Source organism: Aedes aegypti, chromosome 1, assembly GCF_002204515.2.
Source record: "Aedes aegypti strain LVP_AGWG chromosome 1, AaegL5.0 Primary Assembly, whole genome shotgun sequence".
In the NCBI taxonomy this organism is placed as follows: Eukaryota; Metazoa; Arthropoda; class Insecta; order Diptera; family Culicidae; genus Aedes; species Aedes aegypti.
Window position 1 is genome coordinate 44020660 of NC_035107.1, and position 22816 is coordinate 44043475.

Below are 22816 nucleotides of genomic sequence, written 5' to 3' on the forward strand. Positions count from 1 at the left end.
GTTCTTTCATGCGCCCAATCGATTTAACAACAACAAATATTTGTGGAGGCCCCTAGAATGGGGGGCCCGAAGCGACTATCCCTCTGGGCCCCTCTGCTGGTTCTAAATCCATTAAGTATTTAAATAAGGGATAATGGATGGGCCCCTGTACATAGCTGATCCAAATCTCTTTCAAAACCTATGCTTATTATACTAATTTTTAGTTTGAGAACATATAATGCTATGAGAAATCCGCACTGCAATTTTGGGACCCCTATGATCTCGGGGCCCGGTGCGGACCGCACCCCCCTAGCTACGCTACTGGCTACAGTATCGACTACAGCAACAGCAGGCAGCGGGTAGAGGAAGCGGCGGCTAGGTCAAGGCCAAGCCCTCGTAGGTGGAAGACATCGTATTTCAATGACGAAGTATTTAGAGAGGCGCTCCGCTGTGAGCGTAACCTACTCGGCTTAAGCGGGGACGAGTTGGTAGCGGTGCTCTCGCGTGCATGCGATGCGACCATGCCTATGCAAGTTCACCCTAGGAATGGGAAACCACCGGCGTTCTGATGGATTCAAGTGATTGCGAACCTGCGCCGAGCCTGCCTACGGGCCAGGAGGCGGATGCAGCGGGCACGTACTGAGGAGGAGCGAAATGAACGAAGGGGGGGGGTATTCACTGCTGCCAAAGTCGCGCTGAAGTCCGAGATAAGGGCAAGCAAAAAGGCCTGCTTTGAGGTATTCTGTCAGAGTGCCAACGCGAATCCGTGGGGTGATGCCTACAGGATCGTTATGGCGAAGACAAGAGGTGCAATTGCTCCTACGGAGCAATCTCCACAGATGCTGGAGGGGATCATCGAGGGGCTCTTTCCGCGCCACAACCCTAGCCCATGGCCTCCTTTTGTAGGACAGCCGGGGATTGGGGCTGGCGATGAGGATAGAGTAACCGATGAGGAACTTGTAGGGATTGCAAAATCCCTAAGCATGGGGAAGGCACCAGGTCCGGACGGAGTTCCAAACCTGGCCCTCAAAGTCGCAATCTTGGAGGCTCCCGGTATGTTCAGATCTGCTATGCAGATATGCCTGGACGAGGGAGTATTTCCAGATGCGTGGAAGAGGCAGAGCCTGGTACTATTGCCAAAGGCGGGGAAACCACCCGGTGACCCGTCGGCGTATAGACCAATATGCTTTATTGACACGGTGGGGAAGGTGCTCGAGAAGATCATCCTCAACAGACTGTTGCGGTGTTGAGGTACACCGAGGGTGTAAATGGTCTATCAAGCAACCAGTTCGGCTTCCGGAAAGGGAGGTCAACCGTAGATGCTTTTTTGACGGTTGAAAAAACCGCTGAGATAGCACTCCAGCGTAAGAGGAAGGGGATTCGGCTATTGCTGATGCGCTCCTGCGTCTGGGGATACCTGAGTACCTGTATAAGATTCTCGGAAGTTACTTCCAGAATCGGGTACTAGTCTACGACACAGAGGTGGGTCGCAAGTGCTTTCACATAACCTCAGGAGTCTCTCAAGGTTCCATCCTGGGTCCGGTGTTATGGAATGTCATGTACGTCGATGTGTTGAGATTAAGATTCCCAGCGGGTGTGGTCATTGTTGGCTTTGCCGACGATATTACGCTGAAGGTCTACGGTGAATCGATCGAAGAAGTGGAATTGACTGCAGCCCACTCGATCGCAATTGTGGAAGAGTGGATGAGCACCAGGAAACTGGAATTGGCTCACCACAAAACTGAGGCGGTTGTTCAACCGAAAATCGATGCAGCAATCGGTGATCAGTGAAGGCGAATGCACGATCACTTCGAAGCGCTCCGTCAAACACTGAGGGGTGATGATCGACGATAAGCTTTCCTTCGGTAGCCACGTTGATTATGCCTGCAAGAGAGCCTCAACAGCTATTGTGGCACTGTCCCGGATGATGTCCAATAGCTCTGCGGTCTACGCCAGTAAGCGTAAGCTTCTGGCCAGTGTCGCCTCGTCCATACTGAGGTATGGTGGCCCGGCTTGGGGCACGGCTTTAAGTACCGATAGCTACCGTAGCATGCTAGAGAGTACTTATAGGCTAATGTGCCTGAGGGTTGCGAGCGCGTACCGTACCGTGTCACACGATGCACTCTGCGTCATCACCGGTATAGTGCCTATTGGTATCCTTATCATGGAAGACATAGAGTGCTTCAAAATGCGCGGCACAAGAGGCATACGCAGGACTGCCAGACTGGCCTCCATGGTCAAATGGCAGCGTGCGTGGGACAGTTCCACCAAGGGAGTGTTGACTCACAGGTTGATTCCGAGGTTAGATATCTGGGTCAATAGGCGCCATGGGGAACTAACATTCCACCTGACACAGGTCCTTTCGGGCCATGGTTGCTTTAGACAGTATCTACACCGTTTCGGTCATGCGGGTTCTCCCGAATGTCCAGTTTGTGCAGGTTTAGAGGAAACGACGGAACACGTTTTGTTCGTGTGCCCGCGTTTCCACACAATGCGTGACCGCATGTTTGCCACATGCGGTCGGGACACGACTCCGGACAATTTGGTCCAGAGGATGTGTGCAGACGAGTTTGGCTGGAATGCCGTTTCATCGGCTATCACCCACATCGTCTCGGAACTCCAAAGGAGGTGGCGTGTGGACTCGAGGAGTGACTAGTGCAGACGCTAAACAACAGGTGGTCCAAGAGTTCGCAGTCGGCTACGTAGGTCATACCGGTGCCCTACGGTCGAAATCGACCCTTACAGCGATTAAGTGGCCGCGGGGAGAACATCCTGGTAGCGCTGCTGTCGTGGCGTCGGCCTACTGGGTTGGATACGAGCCTCTGGTTGTTCGGGGCAGGTGGAGGCCCTTTCGTCAGCAATCCCAGCTGGTGCTAGCTGATAGGGCCTGAGCCTTCAGTAGGTCAAATTGCGAAGCCCGCAGTATCAGTTCTTGATACCTGCGGTGCAGCTGGGCGCGGGCGTAGTGGTCGACCCTGCCCGCCTTCAGCGGACAATGGGAGTTGAGGACCACCTGGGAAGCTGGCAAAGCGCCAGCATGCTACCTTGATGGACCCCCCTAAGCGTGTCATCGATGTTCGTTGCTGCATGGCTACGCAGCTAACCTGGAGGTTGCGATGTTCAATAGCCCCTCTCCGAAGCAATGCCTTCTTGGTGGTCCCGGAGAGACGTAGGGTTTGGCGACAATGGAAATTGTTTAGTGGGTCGGGGGTGTAGTCCTGTTTACTGCTTGCATGTAGGTTATGGTCCCCAACCCCACACTCCCGGACCTTGGTCCGGAGCCTGTTGGGCAGATTATCCCCCCATTGCTAAGAAGAAAAAAAAGGCCTCCAGTAAACTGCTCCCTCTCGAGTTAGTGAAGCGACTGCCTCATTCTATCGCCCACACGTTGAAATCGCCGGCGATGACGACTGGTCTATGGTCTGTGAGCTCTTCAGCCAGCTTATCGAGCATCTTGTTGAACTGGTCAATAAACCATCGCGGGGGTGCGTAGCAGCTACAGAAGAAGACTCCGTTAATTTTGGCTATAACAAACCCTTCATATGCACGTGCACCACTTCTTGGAAAGGATATCTTCCCACCGTCCATATCGCCACTGATTTCACGTTGTCTGCTATCCAGTTCCCATCGCCGGCCGGGACACGGTATGGCTCCGATATGATAGCCACATCGCACTTGTACTCCGCCACAGATTGCCTCAGCAAGTGGTGTGCTGTGTCACAGTGGTTGAGGTTAATTTGTATTACCTCCACTGTGGTTTGGTAGCAGTCGCCTATATGAAGGCCGGGCATCGCTGGCCTCCTGAAACGTGGTTGTTACTCTCTCCGCTAGTGCAGATCATACACTTTGGAGGATTCCGGCAGGCATGCGCCTTCTTGTCCACACCTTCTGCATAAATTACCTCTGTTAGGCCCCTGCCTTTCAAGGACTGTATCAGGCACTGCAGTTAAGCAATTCGGGGACAAAATTCCAGAAGAACTTGAGAAGATCTTTCTGAGCCAATCGGAGCTGGACGTTGCCGTGAGCAGCTGGTTCGACAGATCCTTGTTTAAATGCTATGCCATCATACCTCTGGAATCAATCGTAATCCCTATCAATCAACCCAAGAAGACAGGCAGAAATTGCACGACATTGTTTTCTTTGCTAGGAAATTTTTGTTTACTTGCCGGTTTTTCATGTTTTATTGCTTAACCTCATTTCACAGCAAGTGCTCTGTCATACGCAAATAGAGCAGAATGGTAGACTCAGCGAATGCAATGGGAGATTGACTCGACCCTCCGGAACAGTTGTTTAACACGGTTGTGATGAAAACTTATCACTACATTAAAAACATGCAAAAATGGTCTTACATAGTTTATTTTCTGGTACATACATGTGATCATTGGATATGTTGTTATCGCTCCTAACATCTCATGAGCAAATTTTCACTCAATCGCATTTCTCATGTGTATCATACTTTGCTACGGATAAATTACTATCGTTACAATAAAAAAAATCAATAATATGTATTAGTAGCGATCTAGGCCTCTCTCTCCTCATAGAGTGAAGTGATGTTTTCATTTATCAGTTCCTATAATTTTCGGCTTAGCTGTATCTAGTAGAGTTGGCCTCAAACGGGGAAAAATATTTACAAAAAAAGTAATTGCTAGAGTCCAAAGAGTTCTCACTCTTTAGCGTGAATCGGGTTTCTCGTCATCCTCCAGGGCCGGATTGCTGTGACCGCTGGAACGTCGCACTTTTTCGCCGGATAGCATTCGCTGGATGTCCGCCAGCGAGATGCCCTTCGTTTCCGGTACCATGAAGAACACAAATACGGTGCCGAGGAGTGACAGTCCGGAGAACAGCCAGAATACTCCAGCAATTCCGAGGGCATCGCGAAGATTGGTGAATACTTTCGTTACGAGGAAAGCGAGCAGCCAGTTGAAAACACCGGCCAGAGGGCTGACGTAGGCCTTGACGTTGTTGGCGAAGAGCTCTCCAACCATGAGCCAAGGGATAGGGCCGAAACCGATGGAGAACATGGCAATGAAGAGGCACACAGCGAGCACTGGGAGCCAGCCCAGATTTTCTACTTGCGTGGCATCGTCTTCCTTGAGCTGGAAGTACACGGCGAGGAGGATCGTGGAAATAGCCATGAAGAAGTCGGAGATCATCAACAGGATACGACGACCGGCTTTGTCAACGATGAAGGTGGCCAGCAGTGTGGCGACCACCTGGATGACTCCGACTATGATCGTGGCAGCGGTGGCTTCTAGCCCGGTATTGGCATCATCGAAGATGGTTGTGGTGTAGAAGATGACCGCGTTGATACCGGACAGCTGCTGGAAGAACATCAATCCCAGCGAGATGATCAACGCCCGGATGGTAGATCGCTGCTTGAAGCCCTGGGTGAAGGTGATTTTTTCCTCTCGCATCTTTGCGTCTTCGGCCTTCAGTTCCTCGATCTCGGCTCGCTCGTCATAGCTGCTTCCACGGAGCCACTTCAGTGACTTGGAAGCCTCATCATCTCGACTTTTTTCGATCTGAAATGAAGATTAGTGTAATTGGAGATTCTACGCGCCACGATGAGGCTATACTTACAAAATAGTGAGGACTCTCGGGCATGAAGAAGAAAATCAATCCGAACGCAATCGGAATAACACCGCAGATGATGCTCAGCACCTGTACGTTTACAGCGGCACCGACTCCGTACACGAACAGAATACCGACCGTGACGAGCAGTTGGAAGAATGTTCCCAGCGTTCCACGGATCGAGGACTGCGCAATCTCAGCCGTATACGTCGGAGCCGCAATACAGAAAGCACCGCCTCCGATACCGAGGAAGAACCGACCCACCATCAGCATAGCCACGTTGTTGGCGAAGATGATCAGCAACCAACCGAGGAGTAACGGTAGAACCATCGTCAACATGGCCCACTTCCGGCCAATCATCTTCATCAGAATACCGATCGGGAAGCACATCAGAGCCGCACCCAGATTGGCCATCGATCCAATCCACGAGAAGTCCTCCGTACTGATGGGGAATCCATACTCCTGCTTCTGAACCAGCGGGATCTCCGCCGGTGAAGTCCACCCAAGGAAAGTACCAGCCGCCAAGGCACCACCGGACGCAGCCAGTCCAGCAATGTACTGTGGCAACTTCCGGCCGGACTCACCGGCCACGTTGTTCACCACGAAACTGCTCATCGTTTCGCGCGTCTGAAATGGAAATGGTCAACCGATTAATCAAACTGTGTAATTGGAAATTAGAGTGTATTTCATAGATGTAGTACATCATCAGCCGGGTCGAGGGTGGCTCCGTATTGTCGCGATTCCGAAGCAACTGGCGCAGCTGGGATAGCTGGAATGAGTGGAGTGCGCTCATTTTCGGAGTTCGTCATTCGCGATAAGATAAAACTCAATCAAATGCTTCGAATGATGGCTGTAATCTGCGATGTCTGGCCACCAATGGCGATGAGGGGGTCTAATGTGAATGTGACAATGAATATCGTTGGAGATCGTGGCAAAATTCAATTCGAATTAACGACACTGTTGCCGCAGTAGACTTTCTAGGAAAACAAACGATTAAATGCAATTGTGCAGATATGGAATGCGATTGATATTAAAGTTCTTTGTCGAGCCTTGCGCCAAATTGAATTTGATAAAATGCAATGGTTCAACACAATCGACACAGTACGAATCGCTAGTGTCAATGCATTGCGGATTCTTTGTATCGTTTATCTAGTTATGGTGAACGATTTGTTTTTATTTTCGTTTACCCTATGCACTCTGTGTTGGTGTCAGGGCATGTTCCCCTTATAGGCCAGGGGAAGTGGTTCACCTAGAGTGAATTTCTGTCAGAGAAAAAGTAGATTTTGTATGAGATTTGACAGAAAAATGAATGACAAGTTCATCCACTTCTCCTGGCCTATTTTGTGCGCATATCAAAAGCGTACACACAAATCGCAAGTGTATTTCAGATATCTACCAATACGAATACGTTAGAGGAATGAACGAGAAACTGCGAACGCGTTCATTCAAGATAACTGTCATTCATTCACAGTTTAGTACAATGTACCTGAAGCAAAGCAAAGCCTGGCAACACTTCACAGGCTACAGTGCATTTGGCGCGATTTATTCGGAGACACGTGTTCATTCAATAAAACATCAATCTCAATCAACTCCCAAATACAATAAAGAGAATCTGAAAAGTAGATTGTAGTATTGTACTTTCTTATCTGAGACCTTTTACATCCGCCTCAATTGCCTATCTCTTGACAGATACACTATTTCGACTACCACTTGCAGTTTTGTGAGTTACTCGCATCTGCATGAAAAGTGGTAGTCTAAATATGCGTCACGGCGGGCTGGGGGCAAGAAGGACACCTTAAGATATATAGGTTCAAATCATGGTTGATTAGCACAATTTTTGCAGATTATTCCAGTGTAGGGGCAAGCTCACCTCTTGTTCTAAATGATGTTATCGATAGATTTCAAAAATATAAGAATTACATGATGATTTGAGATTTTTGAAAAAGTCCCTTCTTATGAGGTTTTTCAAAGAGGCACGGGGCAAGAGTGCCACTCGTATGGGGTAAGAAGACCACCAGAGCAAAATGTCACAAATTTTGTATACTATTATTTCCCCACCTAAACGATAAATTCTAGAGTAAGTAAAGATAAAAACTGAGGGATAAAAGTTGACTTATAGTTAAAAGGTAATTTTACGAAATTAATTTAGTTCTCATCTTATTTAACTGTAACAATAAAAGTAAAAAATTTCAGAAACCATCTTGAATGTCCAAGATAGTTTATTTTGATTTTATTTAGTAGGAAGCATTGATTTAATGCAATATTAAACAAGAAAAATAAAAGTTCATGTGATTTTATATGAGAAAATTGCGGTGTCCCTCTTGCCCCATAAGACATACTGTTTCGAAAAAATTTCCTCACAGCTATATTAAACAATTGAAAATCATCAATACTATGCTGAAAAACAAATATGTTTTGTATTTATTGGGAGTCAAACCTTGTTTTCCAGTCTTACATTCTTATAATATTTTGCATTTTTTGCGTCCTTCTTGCCCCATATGGGAAAGGTTTATCACAAAAAAATAGGCATCGCTAAATCTTTCACCATTCGAAAATATAGGTTTTTAGCTTTCATTTGACGTGTTTCCCAAAAAAATCCACCGAGGGATCCCGAACATTTTTTTTTTATTTAAAACTAGTGGTCCCGGCAAACTTCGTCTTGCCATCAAGTAGGCTGTTGGAAAACGTCAAGAAATCCCTCATACAAAATGACCCCTTAGTCTTCTCCCATTCTCCCGATTATTCCGGAGACTTTTCCGAACTTTTTTCTCACACGAACACGTCGCATCCCTTGTGGAGTGCAACAGTGAAAAACTTGCGTGAATCCGTTGACCCGTTCTCAAGCCATTTCGTGACATACAAACACCACTCTACTTTTATTTATATAGATTTTTGTTCTTCAGAGTACATTATTTTTAAATGTAATCATTACAAAAGACAGCTTCGTTGGATAAAAGTTTTATTTCCATATAAAAGTTCATAAAATAAATATATGTACATATCTATTGAGTTTCATTTTGTAAAAAAACAAAACTGTCCTATGTGATTTTGAGGATTTATTGAGCTATAGGACACTTTTTTGATTAGATATGTTGTAAGTTCGACTGTTCACTAATTCATACTGTGGAAGTATATCTAACCGAGCACTGTTTCTTTTCATGGTTAGAATACATTAAATTTATTCTTCTTCTGTCTGGCATTACACCTCTGCTGGTACATAGCCTGCTTCCCAGCTAAGAGTTCGCTGAGTACTTAGTTATTGATTGAGAATTTTCTTCAACCATTAAAGATTAAAAGTAGAATTGATCAACATTACAACGGCATACGAAAGTAAATGGAATATGCTTAAACGCCCTGTTACCCAAGCCTTAGCAAAAAGCTTAAAAAATCCTCATTAAGAATATTATCAAGGCACCGGGAGTAAGTGACTAAACACAGACTATTTTAATAGTATTGAAGTTATTTTGATGTTTTTAGCTTGGAATTTCAAAATTTAATAAGAATATAGTGGAAGATATTTCCTGTTAAATCAAATCATAAAAATAATTCCACCGTGAAAGTGGTTTCCTGACAAACAGAACAACAATAATTCAATTTTCACAATTTCTGCAGTAATTAAAACACGTAAGTAGCTTACAAACAAGAAAGTTTTACCATTTTATACTCCTTTTAGATTGATATCATATTCATATAATATATGTTTTCAACATGAAATATGGTTAATTATGTGATTATTGGCAACGGTAAGTATTATGAGGAAGAATAAAAAGTTAAATTTCATGTGCCCACTTGCCCCGTAGAGTTGAGTAACTGCAATTTACAGTAGATTTTTATGACTTTATTCTAAGGGTTTCAATATCTCGAAAAGATACCTTCCCATTCGTGCGGACATCAGCGAATACAGGGTGCAACTTTTGCAATTTTTTGGTCTATTTCATGAAAGCAACATCAATCAAGTGGCTGCAATTATTGGTGATGATGAGCTCCATACAGCATGCATTTTACATTACCTTCTGGAGCTTTTTGGGGGGTTTTGCGATGATAGCGACTAAAGAGTCTGCCTTGAGCTCTGCCTCTGTTTTTACAGTAGCTCCATAAACTTAAGTCACGAGGAGTCAAATTAGGATCTCCAAATTCAAATCATGTGTCCCTTTTTTATGTCAGATGTCCATGGAATTTTCGTTGCAGAGACATAATGAACAAACTTCCAAAGATATCGAATCTATCGACTGTTTCGTACTGTTTGAAAAAAAATGACTCAATGATGCTTTGGGTCTGGTCCAAACTGTTAGTACTTACTTGGTCATGGAATGGCGTTTCTTGAATCTTGAATACATTTTCTGTTCCTCAAATGTGGCATTTTTGCTTATTTATGAAGCCAGATTGTGCCTGTTGACCACGATATTTTCTAGGATTTAACAGTTGAGTTAACACAACTGCAAGACTATTTTCAATTCAAAGAGTCACTATTTTGGCATGTTGTTTTTTTATATCATACTAGTGGTCCCGGCAAACTTCGTCTTGCCATCAAGTAGGCTGTTGAAAAACGCTATGGATCGTCCCATACAAAATGACAGTTCCGTTCACGCTCGTTTTTTCGACATTCCCGGTGAATATCCTGGGATTTTTATGCACACAAACACGTCGGAACACTTGACGAACAAAACGGAAAAATAATCATTCAAATCGGTAACGGCTAGAGCGTTACGTAGTTTGTGGAATTTTCAGGATGGTTGATTAGATCTCATCGGTCGAGTATATTTTTCTTACACACAATATATATAAAAAATCATGATAGGCGAATCAAATTCTCAGTTAATGTGTAACCGAAGAACTCTTACTTGAGAACCTGGCTTTGTCTCAATAGGGGTGTAATTCCAGAAAGAAGGAAAAGATATGAACAGAAACAGTTATACACTAGAATCAAATACACACTTAAATCCGAATGCCGATCTCAGCTGTGCAAATCTCGGTAAAAGGTCGTTTGTTGACATCTTAGTAAAAGTGACGTTTGGTAACGGCACCCAAAGGTGCTGTTTTAAGTAAACTTGATGTTAGGCTGACATATCAGTTAAAATTAATTTGCGTACCGCTCAGCTGTGCAGATCTTGGTAAAAGAATGAAAATTAGTTGAACTCAACTGAGTGTGTCTTCCACTGTACGAGTAAGTGTCGTATCCCCAAGATCACATAGGACAGTTATGTCTATTACAATATGTAATCTTATATTCTATGTTATATCAACTTTCATTTGAAAGTTGGGCTACCATCGAGCTTGAGAGTAAAAAAACTGTCTTTTACCATGATTATATTTGAAAACATTGTACTTCAAGGAACACAAATTTAAAATAAAAAAAAATGTTCGGGATCCCTCGGTGGATTTTTTTGGGGAACCCGTCAAATGAAAGCTAAAAACCTATATTTTCGAACGCTGAAAGATTTAGCGATGCCTATTTTTTTATGATAATATTGTTCTACCAGACACGCCGTGGCGTATCTGTCAAAGGATGAGCAATTAGTGTAGAATTCAAAAAAATGTACAATATCATGGGCGTTGCACCCAAAATGTACAAAATACAAGAATTTGCTGTATTTATTTAGATATAGTCCTTCAATTAACTCTTTATTATGGGGAAATTCAGCCCGAGGCTGGTTCACACCCGCATTTCTTTAATTATTTAGATGATATTTATTTTCTACGAAATATTTTTGTACATCCGCTCTCAAACTCATTAAAGAATTCCGCTTTAAGAATTATACTTTTCATACATCACATCACCTTGTAAATTTATCCAGGCATCTTCTTGTCAGGTATCTTTAGTAGCTCCTCGAGATATTCCTTCAGAAATTACTTCTGATAACTCTCCCCGGATTCTGTAACTCAATAAAAATCCGTTTTCCTTTGATTGCCTCTGAAAATTCTTGATAAAATACGATTTGAGAATTGGAGCTTCAAAGTTCCCTCATGAAATTCCACTATTTTTTTTTTCTAGAATGCGAGAAGAATTCACACAAAACTGCATTCGTTCTGTGCAATTTTATCATAAACTTCCAAGGTTGTCGAAGGAGTCATCCCAGAATTTTTTAAAGGATTTGATTAGGAAAATACTAAAGCGGGGATTCCTCAAGAAATTTGTTTCAAGGATTTGAATTCCGTTAGGAACGTACTCAATATTGTTTGAGTTTTTTTTTCAAGGAAGTTTGCAGCAAGTTATTGCAATTTGTTGAGCAATTTCTTCTGTATAGTTTTTTAAGTACTCCTTGACATAATATTTCAGGAATTACTCCATGTGTTACATATAATTCTATGACAATTCCTAAAAAAAAATCTACAGGCAATTAATTAAAGATTAGAATCCATAGAAATTTTTCTCAAAAAGTTCTTGATATACTCTTACAGTGCATCAAAAAATTAGCTCAAAACTTCTCTAAAAAATAATCCAGAACATAGTTGACACATGTTCTTTTATGAGAATAGGAAATTCCCAGTGATTTTTGCAAGTATAGTTTCTAAACATGTCGAAAATCTTTTAAAAAAGAATATCTGAGTATTCGTGGCCCTTCAATAGGATATTTCTTCAAATTTAATGTTTTCAAAGTATTTTGTCACTAACGAGCTCATTTTCATTATTACAATATTATGAGACATGTGGATTCTTTTATATATACTTTTATTTGCACCTGGTATCTTTTGTGGAATTCTGCTTAGAATGATCAAAGAGTTCTCCTGGAATTCTACAATTCATATTAACTTTTTGGAAAAAAATTCTCAAAAAATTGATGGCGTGCAGCTTGCGCTTCATCTTTTGTGTTTTTGATGAGGCGCAAAATGCACTTACATAACTTCTGGAATTTCTCAAGGAATTTCGCGTCTAGTTTTTCTTGTTTTTCAAGAAATCTTGCTGGAAATTTCCATAGCAGATTCTTCTTAGGACAACTTTCAAATCAATCAAAACATTTCGCATGAAAATCCCATAAAATTTCCAAAAATATATTGAAAAAAAAAAATTTGAACATGTTTACGATTATTTCTGAAAAAATCGACCATGAATTTCACTATTGACGGATTTCACGCCAACTCGACACGCGATTGGCAGCACCCCTTCAGAATTCAATGAAACTTTCTGGATGTCAAAAGTATGTGAAACTAAGATACTTTGCATACTTTGTTTTTTCAAAATCGATCTAGACTAACATTTGGACATTTTTTTTACTTTTTTTTATAAACCCGTATAACTCAAAAAAAGTAAGACCTACAAAAAAGTGTTGTATGGGGGACTGTCGTGAAATTTCCTGACGTTTTAGAGAAAAATATTGAAAAAATATAAAACACATTTTCTACACTGAAAAAAAAATTATTCAAAACTTTAAAGTCGATTTAAAAAAAAAACGGCCACTTCAGATTTTGATCATCCTTAAGCAAAAAGTTTCGTAATTAAATTTACTAAAAGTCGCCCATCCATTTCAAATTGGGCATATTTTAGAGAAAAAAGTTTTTCTTACATCGAATTTTTTAAGTCCCAAAGTTTTTTTTTTACTTTTTTTTATAAACTCGTATAACTCGAAAATGGCAAGACCTACAAAAAAGTGTTGTATGGGGGACTGTCGTGAAATTTCCTGAAGTTTGAGAAAAAAATATTGAAAAAATAAAAACACATTTTCTACACTGAAAAAAAAATATTCAAAACTTTAAAGTCGATTTAAAAAAACGTCCATTTCAGATTTTGATTATCCTTAAGCAAAAAGTTTCGTAATTAAATTTACTAAAAGTCGTCCATACATTGCAAATTGGGCAAATTTTAGGGAAAAAAGTTTTTCTAACTTCGAATTTTTTAAATTTTAAATTTTTTTAAATTTTTTTTCCTAAGATTTTGTTTTAAGCCGTCAAATATGATCGTGTTTTCAAGTGATAAATGAGTTTGAATCAGAAAATAGATTGTATTTTTTATTGAGAATAGTTAAAAAACGGAATTATACAGTGATTATGTTTTTTAAATGAAGGCAATCAATGGACTTCGCCTCTGCCTATGAGGAAATCAACTCCGTCTAACAATCCGACGGATTTTTATGGTTCTAAAGGTAACACAACAGTATTGCAAACATTGAAAAGTTACAACCTTATCCATATCCCATTAAATTCTCTTCTAGAAAAAGTTTTGTGAAAAAAAACTTACTAACCGTACCGTTTGTATTGTTATCTACCTAAAAAAAGTTGATAAGCTCATAACTCATGATTTTATTTGCAAATAACAGTCTTCTTTTTCACGAAACAAAAAAGACTCCTTAAAACAAGGTTAAATACTGGTAATTAGCGACTTTTCTGAAAATTATAACGCTGCTCAAGGATATCACTGGAATAATTCCCAATTCTAAATTTATCATAAAAAAGATAATAAATTGGAAAATGTTAGTTTAACTATAATATCAGACCCATGACACAGTAGCAGTTCAGCTATTTATTTCAAAATTGATAAATTTTGTTAAACAAATCAAAAGTTATTTTTAAGTCAGATGGAGCTGCAGCTCATTATAAAAATAGAAAAAAAAATTGCCAGCTTATGTAATTTCAAGAAAATACATGGATTGGAAGCAGAGTGGTACTTTTTTGCCACATTCCACGGCAAAGGCCCCTGTGACGCTATTGGTGGCACTCTCAAGCGAATGTCAAAAAAAGCAAGTCTTGCAAAATACTATGGAAACACAATCGCAACTCCGCGAGAACTATTTGACTAGGCAGTGAAACAAACTGATACATGTATCACCAAATTAAATTTGTGTTATATATCTAATAAACAATATGTTAAAATGTTAGAGGAATTGGTGGAATTTTTTGATAAGGTTAAAACTGTCCCTGGTACCCAAAAATATCATTGTTTTATGCCTACTAGTGATACACAAATTGCAGCCAAACGGTATACCAATTCAGAGGATGAACCAAAAATATTCAATTTATTCAGTAAAGCCCAAAAATAATGTAAATATTCATGTGCAGATACTACGTTTTAGGATATATAGCAATAATAAAAATAAAAACAAACCACGACTTTTTTCATAAGCATAATATTGACCCTTTCCAGACACCTGTTAAGATTGGCTTTGACCAAATAAGAAATTAAATATTATTGTGATATCTTTCCAACCATAAAAAACCCATCGGATTGTTAGAAGGAGTTGATTTTCTCATAAGCGGTATGGTGCGAGATTAATTGAATTTAATTAAAAAAAAACTGTATAATTCCGTTTTATTTCTTTTAACTACTCCCAATAAAACAAATATAATCTATTTTGTGATTAAAACTCATTTATCACTTGAAAATATGATCATACTAGACGATTAGCGACGATAAGAAATAAAAATTAAATAAAAAGTTCATTTTGGACTTAAAAAATTCGATGTTAGAAAAACTTTTTTTTTCTAAAATATGCCCAATTAGCAATGTATGGACGACTTTTAGTAAATTTAATAACGAAACTTTTTGCTTAAGGATGATCAAAATCTGAAATGGCCGTTTTTTTAATCGACTTTAAAGTTTTGATTTTTTTTTTCAGTGTAGAAAATGTGTTTTTATTTTTTTTAATATTTTTTTCTAAAACGTCAGGAAATTTCACGACAGTCCCTCATACAACACTTTTTTGTAGGTCTTGCCGTTTTCGAGTTATACGGATTTATAAAAAAAAAGTAAAAAAAAAATCTTTGGGACTTGAAAATTTCGATGTTAGAAAAACTTTTTTCTCTAAAATATGACCAATTTGCAATGTATGGATGACTTTTAGTAAATTTAATTACGAAACTTTTTGCTTAAGGATGATCAAAATCTGAAGTGGCCGTTTTTTTTAAATCGACTTTGAAGTTTTGAATATTTTTTTTATTCAGTGAAGAAAATGTGTTTTTATTTTTTTAATATTTTTTACTAAAACGTCAGGAAATTTCACGACAGTCCCTCATACAACACTTTTTTGTAGGTCTTAACGTTTTCGAGTTAAACGGGTTTATAAAAAAAGTTAAAAAAAACTTTGACCCTTTCCAAATGTTAGCCTAGATCTATTTTGAAAAAACAAAGTATGCAAAGTATCTTAGTTTCACATGGTCTTCACACCCAGAAAGTTTCATTGAATTCTGAAGGGGTGCTGCCAATCCCTTTGTCGAGTTGGCGTGAAATCCGTCTATTGACACAAGCAAATCTCTGTCCAAGGGTTAACTTTGTAATACAAAAAGCATTCAATCTGGAATTCCTCCAAGAAATACTGCCGGGAATGATCCAGGAGTCGTGATTCGCCTAAAATATTTGTGGATCAAATATTCCAGCAATTCTGTCCAGGAAGTAGAAATTGGCAGAAATTTTCTAAAGGGTTATCTCGTGAATATTTTTCCAGACATATTTTGTCGAATTCTTTTATCTGAGAACCCCTATAATGGTTTCTGCAGGAATTTATTCATGGAATTTTTAAGGATTTCAAGAGATTTTTTTTTTCAAAATCAAGGTTATATCAATGATGTTAATTTTTTTAATGTTTCTTGGCAAAACAATTCGAAAGTATGTTTCTATTCCAAATAAATGAAGGCTAAGGATTTTGACTTTTCAGGAAAAATATAAAATTTCACAAAAATTGTGTTTTTTACATAAAAAAAACTCAATAGTTTCCGTTTTTTTTTGTGTTTTGAAGACCTCGGGACCAAAGGGGCTATTGCTGTTCTCATTTTTTCTTGAAAGTTCAGAAAATTTTACGTCTACTGTCAAATTTTCAGCGAAGTATGGTTTTTATTTTTTGAGATATATTTTTTTGAAAATAAAAAATCAGTCATTTTTCATCGGCACACACTGTAGGTCTCAGCGCATTAGATTTTTTATTTAAAAAAAAATCATAACTTTTGAACAGCTTACCCGATTTCAATCTTTTTTATGGAATGAAAGCTTAAAATTTCAACTTTTCAGACAAAATTGAAAAATCTGATATAAATATGTTTAAACGTGAAAACATATAAAAATTTCTTTTTTTTAGAAAATTTCATATATTTTAATGGAAAAAAAAATAACTTTTCAAAGTTTTCTATTTTTTTTCTATCTTTTCTGAAAAGTTGAAATCTTAAGCTTTCATTCCATAAAAAAAGATTGGAAATCCGTTGAGCTGATCAAAAGTTATGATTTTTTTTAAACATTAAAAATTTAATGCGCTGAGATCTACAGTGTGTGCCGATGAAAAATGACTGATTTTTTATTTTCAATAAAATATATCTCAAAACTAAAAAACATACTTCGCTGAAAATTTGACAGTAAACGTAAAATTTTCTGAACTTTCAAGAAAAAGTGAGAACAGCAATAGCCCCTTTGGTCCCGAGGCCTTCAAAACACGAAAAAACGGAAACTATTGAGTTTTTCCATGTAAAAAACACAATTTTTGTGAAATTTTATATATTTTCTGAAAATATAAAAAATCTCTAGCCTTCATTTCGTCCAAAAAGATTGAACATCGGTCGAGTGGTTCAAAAGTTATAATATTTTTTAAAATACAAATTTTGCAAAATCGCGTTTTTTCTGGTCACCCTATTTCGGAAATGGTCAACCTAATCAAAAAATCCAAAAATACGTGTATCCTTATTTCGGATAAGGAACAAAATAGCAAATTTTCACGGAATTCGGTGACCCACTAGATCGGTTTTTCATGGAATGGCTGATATACTAAGTTCGGTTTCCAATTACTGGCAGGTATTCCATTAAACAGCTCGAAATTTTATCATCAATGACTTAATATTAGTACTTAAATGAGTAAAGCTATCGTAGAATCCGTTTAATGGAGAAGTTGCTGGTGTTAATTCTGAAGATATCAAAAAAGAAATTTTAAATGAACGTGGTGTTCTCAGAAGCAGCTCTGGCATTTTATTCAGAATCTTTTGAGAAGTTTCTGTTAGAAACTTCGAAAAATTTTCAGGAGTAATATATAAAGAAATATTTTGAAGATATCTCGAGACAAGTGTTGAATTAATTTTGAGGAAATGTGTAAAAAAAAATAAAATTGATTCAATAAAAAGGGTAGTATCTCATAAAAAATCCAAAAGATATCCCTGAAGTGGTTCCTTAAAGAATAAAAGAGTCTCTTGAGAATTTTTTTGTGGTGTCATCAGTGAAATTCTCAAAAAAATGCATGGTACAATTCTTGGAAATGTCATGAAGAAATGCTTGAAGTAGTACATGGTTAATTGTTTGCTAAAATACCTGAAAGAACTGCTAAAATAGTTCTTTTAACTTTGTTTTTGGAATGTCTCAAGAATTTAATTCATCGAAGAGGAGTTTGTTTCTGAAAGAATATTGAAGCAATTCTTTCATGAACCTCCACATGATTCTGGTGAGCAAATTCTCAGGAACCCTTTAATTATGGTAGAGTGAATGCAAACATTCTGCTGTTATTGGAACGCTGGAGGAATTCTCACTGAAAAATGCCTTATGATGTTTGAGGTTCTCTTTCGTTAATGAAATCTTCAGACTTTTTTTAATATGCTCTAAATTTCCAACTGAACCCGTTTCCTGAACTGAGTTGTGTTGCATTACAGCACATAACATATGTGGAACTTAGAAGTGAAAGCGAGTTGAAAAGTTGTACCCTCTTCCAGCTGCTGGCAAATGGTATGTCTAGTATAGCAGCCATTCTACGAAAAACTGATCTAGTGGGTCACCGAATTCCGTGATAATTTGCTATTTTGTTCCTTATCCGAAATAAGAATACACGTGTTTTTGGATTTTTTGATTAAGGTGACCATGTCCGAAAAAAAGTGACCAAAAAATCGCGATTTTGCACAATTTTTATTTAAAAAAAATATATAGCTTTTGAACTGTTCTACCGATTTTCAATCTTTTGGGACGAAATGAAAGCTTAAGACTTTGACTTTTCCAGAAAAATATAAAATTTCACAAATAATGTTTTTTTACATGAAAAATATCAATAATTTCCGTTTTTTCGTGTTTTGAAGGCCTCGGGACCAAAGGGGCTATTGCTGTTCTCATTTTTTCTTGAGAGTTCAGACAATTTTACGTTCACTGTCAAATTTTCAGTGATGTAGGTTTTTTGGTTTTTGAGATATATTTTTTTGAAAATAAAAATCAGTCATTTTTCATTGGTACACACTGTACAGTTGTGTTCAGAATAATAGTAGTGAAAGCCGATTTTCATACAAAATGCTCAACTTTAGCATGCTGTAACTTTGTTTCCATATGAGCAATCGGCATGAAATTTTGGCAGTGATCTACAAATATACTCAATTTCAATATCACAAAATTTGAAAAATTTCAATCAATTCAATTTTAACGTATACAATATAACTTATACCGCGGGAGTAGTAATGATTCTCTAGTTTGAGACCAGTAGAACAAGCTCAGATAAATTTATTCGCGAAATTATTCATTTGAATACGATTTATTCGTGCTGTTCGGAATTTGAATCAAGGTGTTCGTTAAACGTCTTCTCTTTATATTCTTGTAGGGCGTAGTGACTATACGGTCGCTTCGATAAGCGAACGGTCATTGGTTCGATACCCAGCTCTCCAACAAAAAAAAAAAACACCCAGTTGTTCAATGATTCACAATATGGAGCGATGGTGGAACTCCCATATCCATCATACAATTCTAAATAAACAGCAAACAAACCAGGCATCGAACAATAAGGCTATCCAGGCTTGATAGAAACTCCTCTGCGATGCAAAGAGGAGGCGATTTTGCCGTTTTTCTGAGGAGAAAAAAATAAACTCAAAGTTTTCAACACAGATCCTCAAGCGATTCGAGTGAGAGTGCAGAAAAATGCGAGGATTTTTTCAGACACTCTCTCTCTCTCTCGTTGCGATGCTCACCATCACTCACACTTCAAACGAACTCTCGAGTCTGCCGCCCGAACAGACAGTCCTCGGGGAGTTGTGAGAGCACCCTTTTTTGATGGAATTTAACTCGGCTTTTTTTTGTGCTGCATCTTCCTCGCTCATTTTTCGTTGCCTCGCTGCTTAGCATTTTTTGGCTCCCTCGCAAAGAGGCACTGGCAGCACGCTGCTCTAGAGTATGTCACCGAACTCTGATGATGTTGAGGAGAATTATCAAGCCTGTCCATGAGGACTTTCCACGATAGGACTAACAGCTTAAAGTGTGCATGCAACCGAAACGGAAGGGTAAACAAAACTTACGAGTGTTATCAGAGCTTAACATTTTCCTTGGTAATCGAACAGTCACTCCGACCGCGAAACGTCAAAATCTCATGGTAAACAAAAAACCAGCTGATCGCAGCTGTCTCATGGATTGCCTTATGGACTATAGGCCTTTTCATGTGACAGATCCGTCTATGCATTTGTTTACATCGGTGGAGGACCGGTGCTAACACGGGCCTGTCATTTTCATAGAAGAACTGTCAAAGTGCTTCCCGATCAGCTGATTTGAGACGTCATTTGAATAGGCCTATGGTTCGGAAAATAGACAGGTAACGACGCCCGATAGGTAGACAACCACGACTACAACAACTACTACAAACCAAAACAAAAATTTATGTCATATCAAAATTCGAACTAGATTAAGAAAATAACGTTTTCAAACTATATAATATTAAGTGTAAAATTGTAACAAAATGGTCTACTTCTGATTGACGACATGAAATAAATAAATAAATAAATAAATAAATAAATAAATAAACAAACAACAGTTACATTTTCCGCCCCTCGCGATGGCGCGACGAACAAGAGTTCAAAAATATAATTAGATTTTAGGCTCATACAATACAATTGTACATAAGAAGTTTTCACCAATGCTCTCATAAAAAAGTCCACAATTATATTTCCAGAAATCTTTATAGAAGTCTCCGCAGAAGTTTTCATATAACTCAAAAAAAAAAATGTTGTCCATAGATGTTTCCTCTCCTGTCCTGTCTACGGAAGCCGGTATGCGGAAAAATAAGTTTAAAAAGTGATCGGAGCGGTAAATATGGAGCATAAAAATGGGTGTTATTTTAGAGTATTTTATCAATTTAAAAGAATCAAGATCTTACTCTGGGCTTTTATTTCTTCTTTCTAAACTCCTAACTGGAATAGACACAGAGCTTGGTATTTTATGAGCACTTACACAGTTATTAACTGAGAGATATCTTTGCCATTTTGTGATTTTACTGAAAGAAGTTGTTTCAAACCAGTCAAGCTCCAGGTAAATGACCTTGCAGTATAAGGAAGGAAAAACCTCACATAACTCCATATACAAACCGATAAACCCGTCAACATAATTCAAGCATACTATCCGGATAACATGTCCACTGCACTATTTCACTTTCCCTTTTTTTTCTGCAACTAGACAACCACAGGAGTCATTGTCCATTAGTCAACCGATCGGCGGTGGCGGCGGCAACCATACACTGAGAAAAATCTACACGTCAAGGTCGTGTGTTTTACTCATAGATTTGCGCAATGAGGAAAACCACATGATTTGAGTGTGGTAGCCATATGGATTTTATCATTGATTTCACGGTATAATAACATGTGTATCAACATTAGGTTGTTATGTGAAACAAACATGAATTTCCAAATATTGAATAATGAAAACCAACTGATTTGCTTATTGAATTCAAAATGTAGTAGCTTTAGATAGTCATGTGTGATAGAACATAAATGTCAAGGGACTGAAAGAAGAAATTTGGTAGAAAAACTTTTGCTCCCCAATATATGGATCCGAGGCTCCTCTGCTTGTCGCAAGCTCTCTTGATTTTTTTTTTCAAACCCGTGAGCCAGCAACAAGCGGGGCGCCGCAAATCCATAATTTGGGAAGCCAGGGATATACGTATTCCATTTTTTTTCGAAACTGAAAGCCAGGAAAATCTGTTAATGGAATCCGATTTTTCTACTAAACTATACATTATAATCAATGTTTTCTTATAGAAAGGTAGAACTCTCGTATATCGGTCAACTTCACTAATAAAAGAAAAATCGAATTCACAAATTTTCATCTAACACTTTCAGCTTCAAAATTTGCTTCTTCTCTTTGGAAGCATGATGATGACTGTCGTTCGACACGAGGTCCAACCGCAATTCAGTTCATTATGCATCCCATGGGTTGATCACAAACAATTTAGAAGCATTGAACATGGAAATCGATAGCATAGCTCATGGATTTCATCATAACAATCTCATTGCGCAAATCAATGAATCGACCAACTTGAACATGATGATTATGACACAAGATAACCATAAGCAAAACACACTGAATCCGTGTTGGAGTGATGATCTATGCGTCCATATGTTGACACATACGAATCTGAAGAGAAAGCTTCGGGAACTTATGTGGAAAAAATATGGAATGCCTGTTGTCGGTTGATGAATCAATCCATGAAGCAAAACACAGGAATTTAATGTGTAACACACACGAAGTTTGCAAGAAAATCATAGCAAATCGATATGGACGTTCATGAATCGATCCATAATTTTAAACACACAGATCGAGCGTGTGGATTTTTATCAGTGTAGCTACAACTGCTAACATAGACGAAACCATTTTTATCGACCACATAATTGTAGTTATAGTTGAATGGCCGAACAATCGCAGAGCTCAACTTACGGTCACTAAAGCCGCATTCAGTTAGCCGTTTATGTTCATGTTCACACCGACTGCTGCTGGGAAGCTTATTTTCCTCCGATGCACAGTGTGCTGTTTTGAGAGAAGAAACAGACGCAATTCAGTCACGATCGGTAAGCTTTTAAAAATATGCTATCTTAAGCAAAAAACAACGAGAAATCAAGAGGTAGGTGAATTTACGTATTCTCGACAGCCTAAGCCAGGCCCATGGCACTAAACGACTTTTAGCGTAGTCAACATCTCCATGTGTTTACTCATTTTCGGGTGATTTGAATCGAGAGTGTAATCAGAATGCGAAGTTTTGTTTAATGTTTATGATCCATAATCGAGCAAGTTTCGCAATCAAATCACTGATTGCTTGCTTGGAGGCTTGCAGGATGCCTTTTAACGTTTGCTCTCCTTCCAAAACCATCGAAATGTTGAATGTGCTTCAACTTTTTGGCACATTATTAGCTGATTTAACAATATTAAAAATTGATAATCAAACCATAGCAAACAATTAAACAAAACAATGGTCTTTATTTTCACAGTTCTTACAACTGACAGTGGGCGATATTCACTTATCGCCCGGGATATCCTGGCTACGAAGAACACTGTGTATCGATATATGGTTGTCATGGGCCTGGCCTAAGCCGATGCCGCACTTGTTTTGCTATTTTCTGCGTCATCAACAGACAAATCTCG

The 22816-nt window shown here is 38.7% G+C and overlaps 1 protein-coding gene across 3 annotated transcripts in view; it reads right to left on the reverse strand.

The window, feature by feature from the left end:
- Positions 1–4318: 4318 nt before the first annotated feature.
- Positions 4319–22816, reverse strand: part of LOC5570295 (facilitated trehalose transporter Tret1) — an 89377-nt gene continuing 70879 nt past the window's right edge. For 2 of the 3 annotated variants that reach the window (XM_021839483.1, XM_021839479.1), the window contains exons 2-3: positions 5560–6177; positions 4319–5501 (exon numbers count right to left, since the gene is read on the reverse strand). In XM_021839483.1, the coding sequence (XP_021695175.1) occupies positions 4650–5501; positions 5560–6165 (1458 nt within the window). In that variant the 5' untranslated portion in view covers positions 6166–6177 and the 3' untranslated portion in view covers positions 4319–4649. Of the gene's footprint in view, positions 5502–5559; positions 6178–6251; positions 6662–22816 lie in introns of those variants that run through there. The other variant, XM_001659014.2, reaches the window with a different exon arrangement.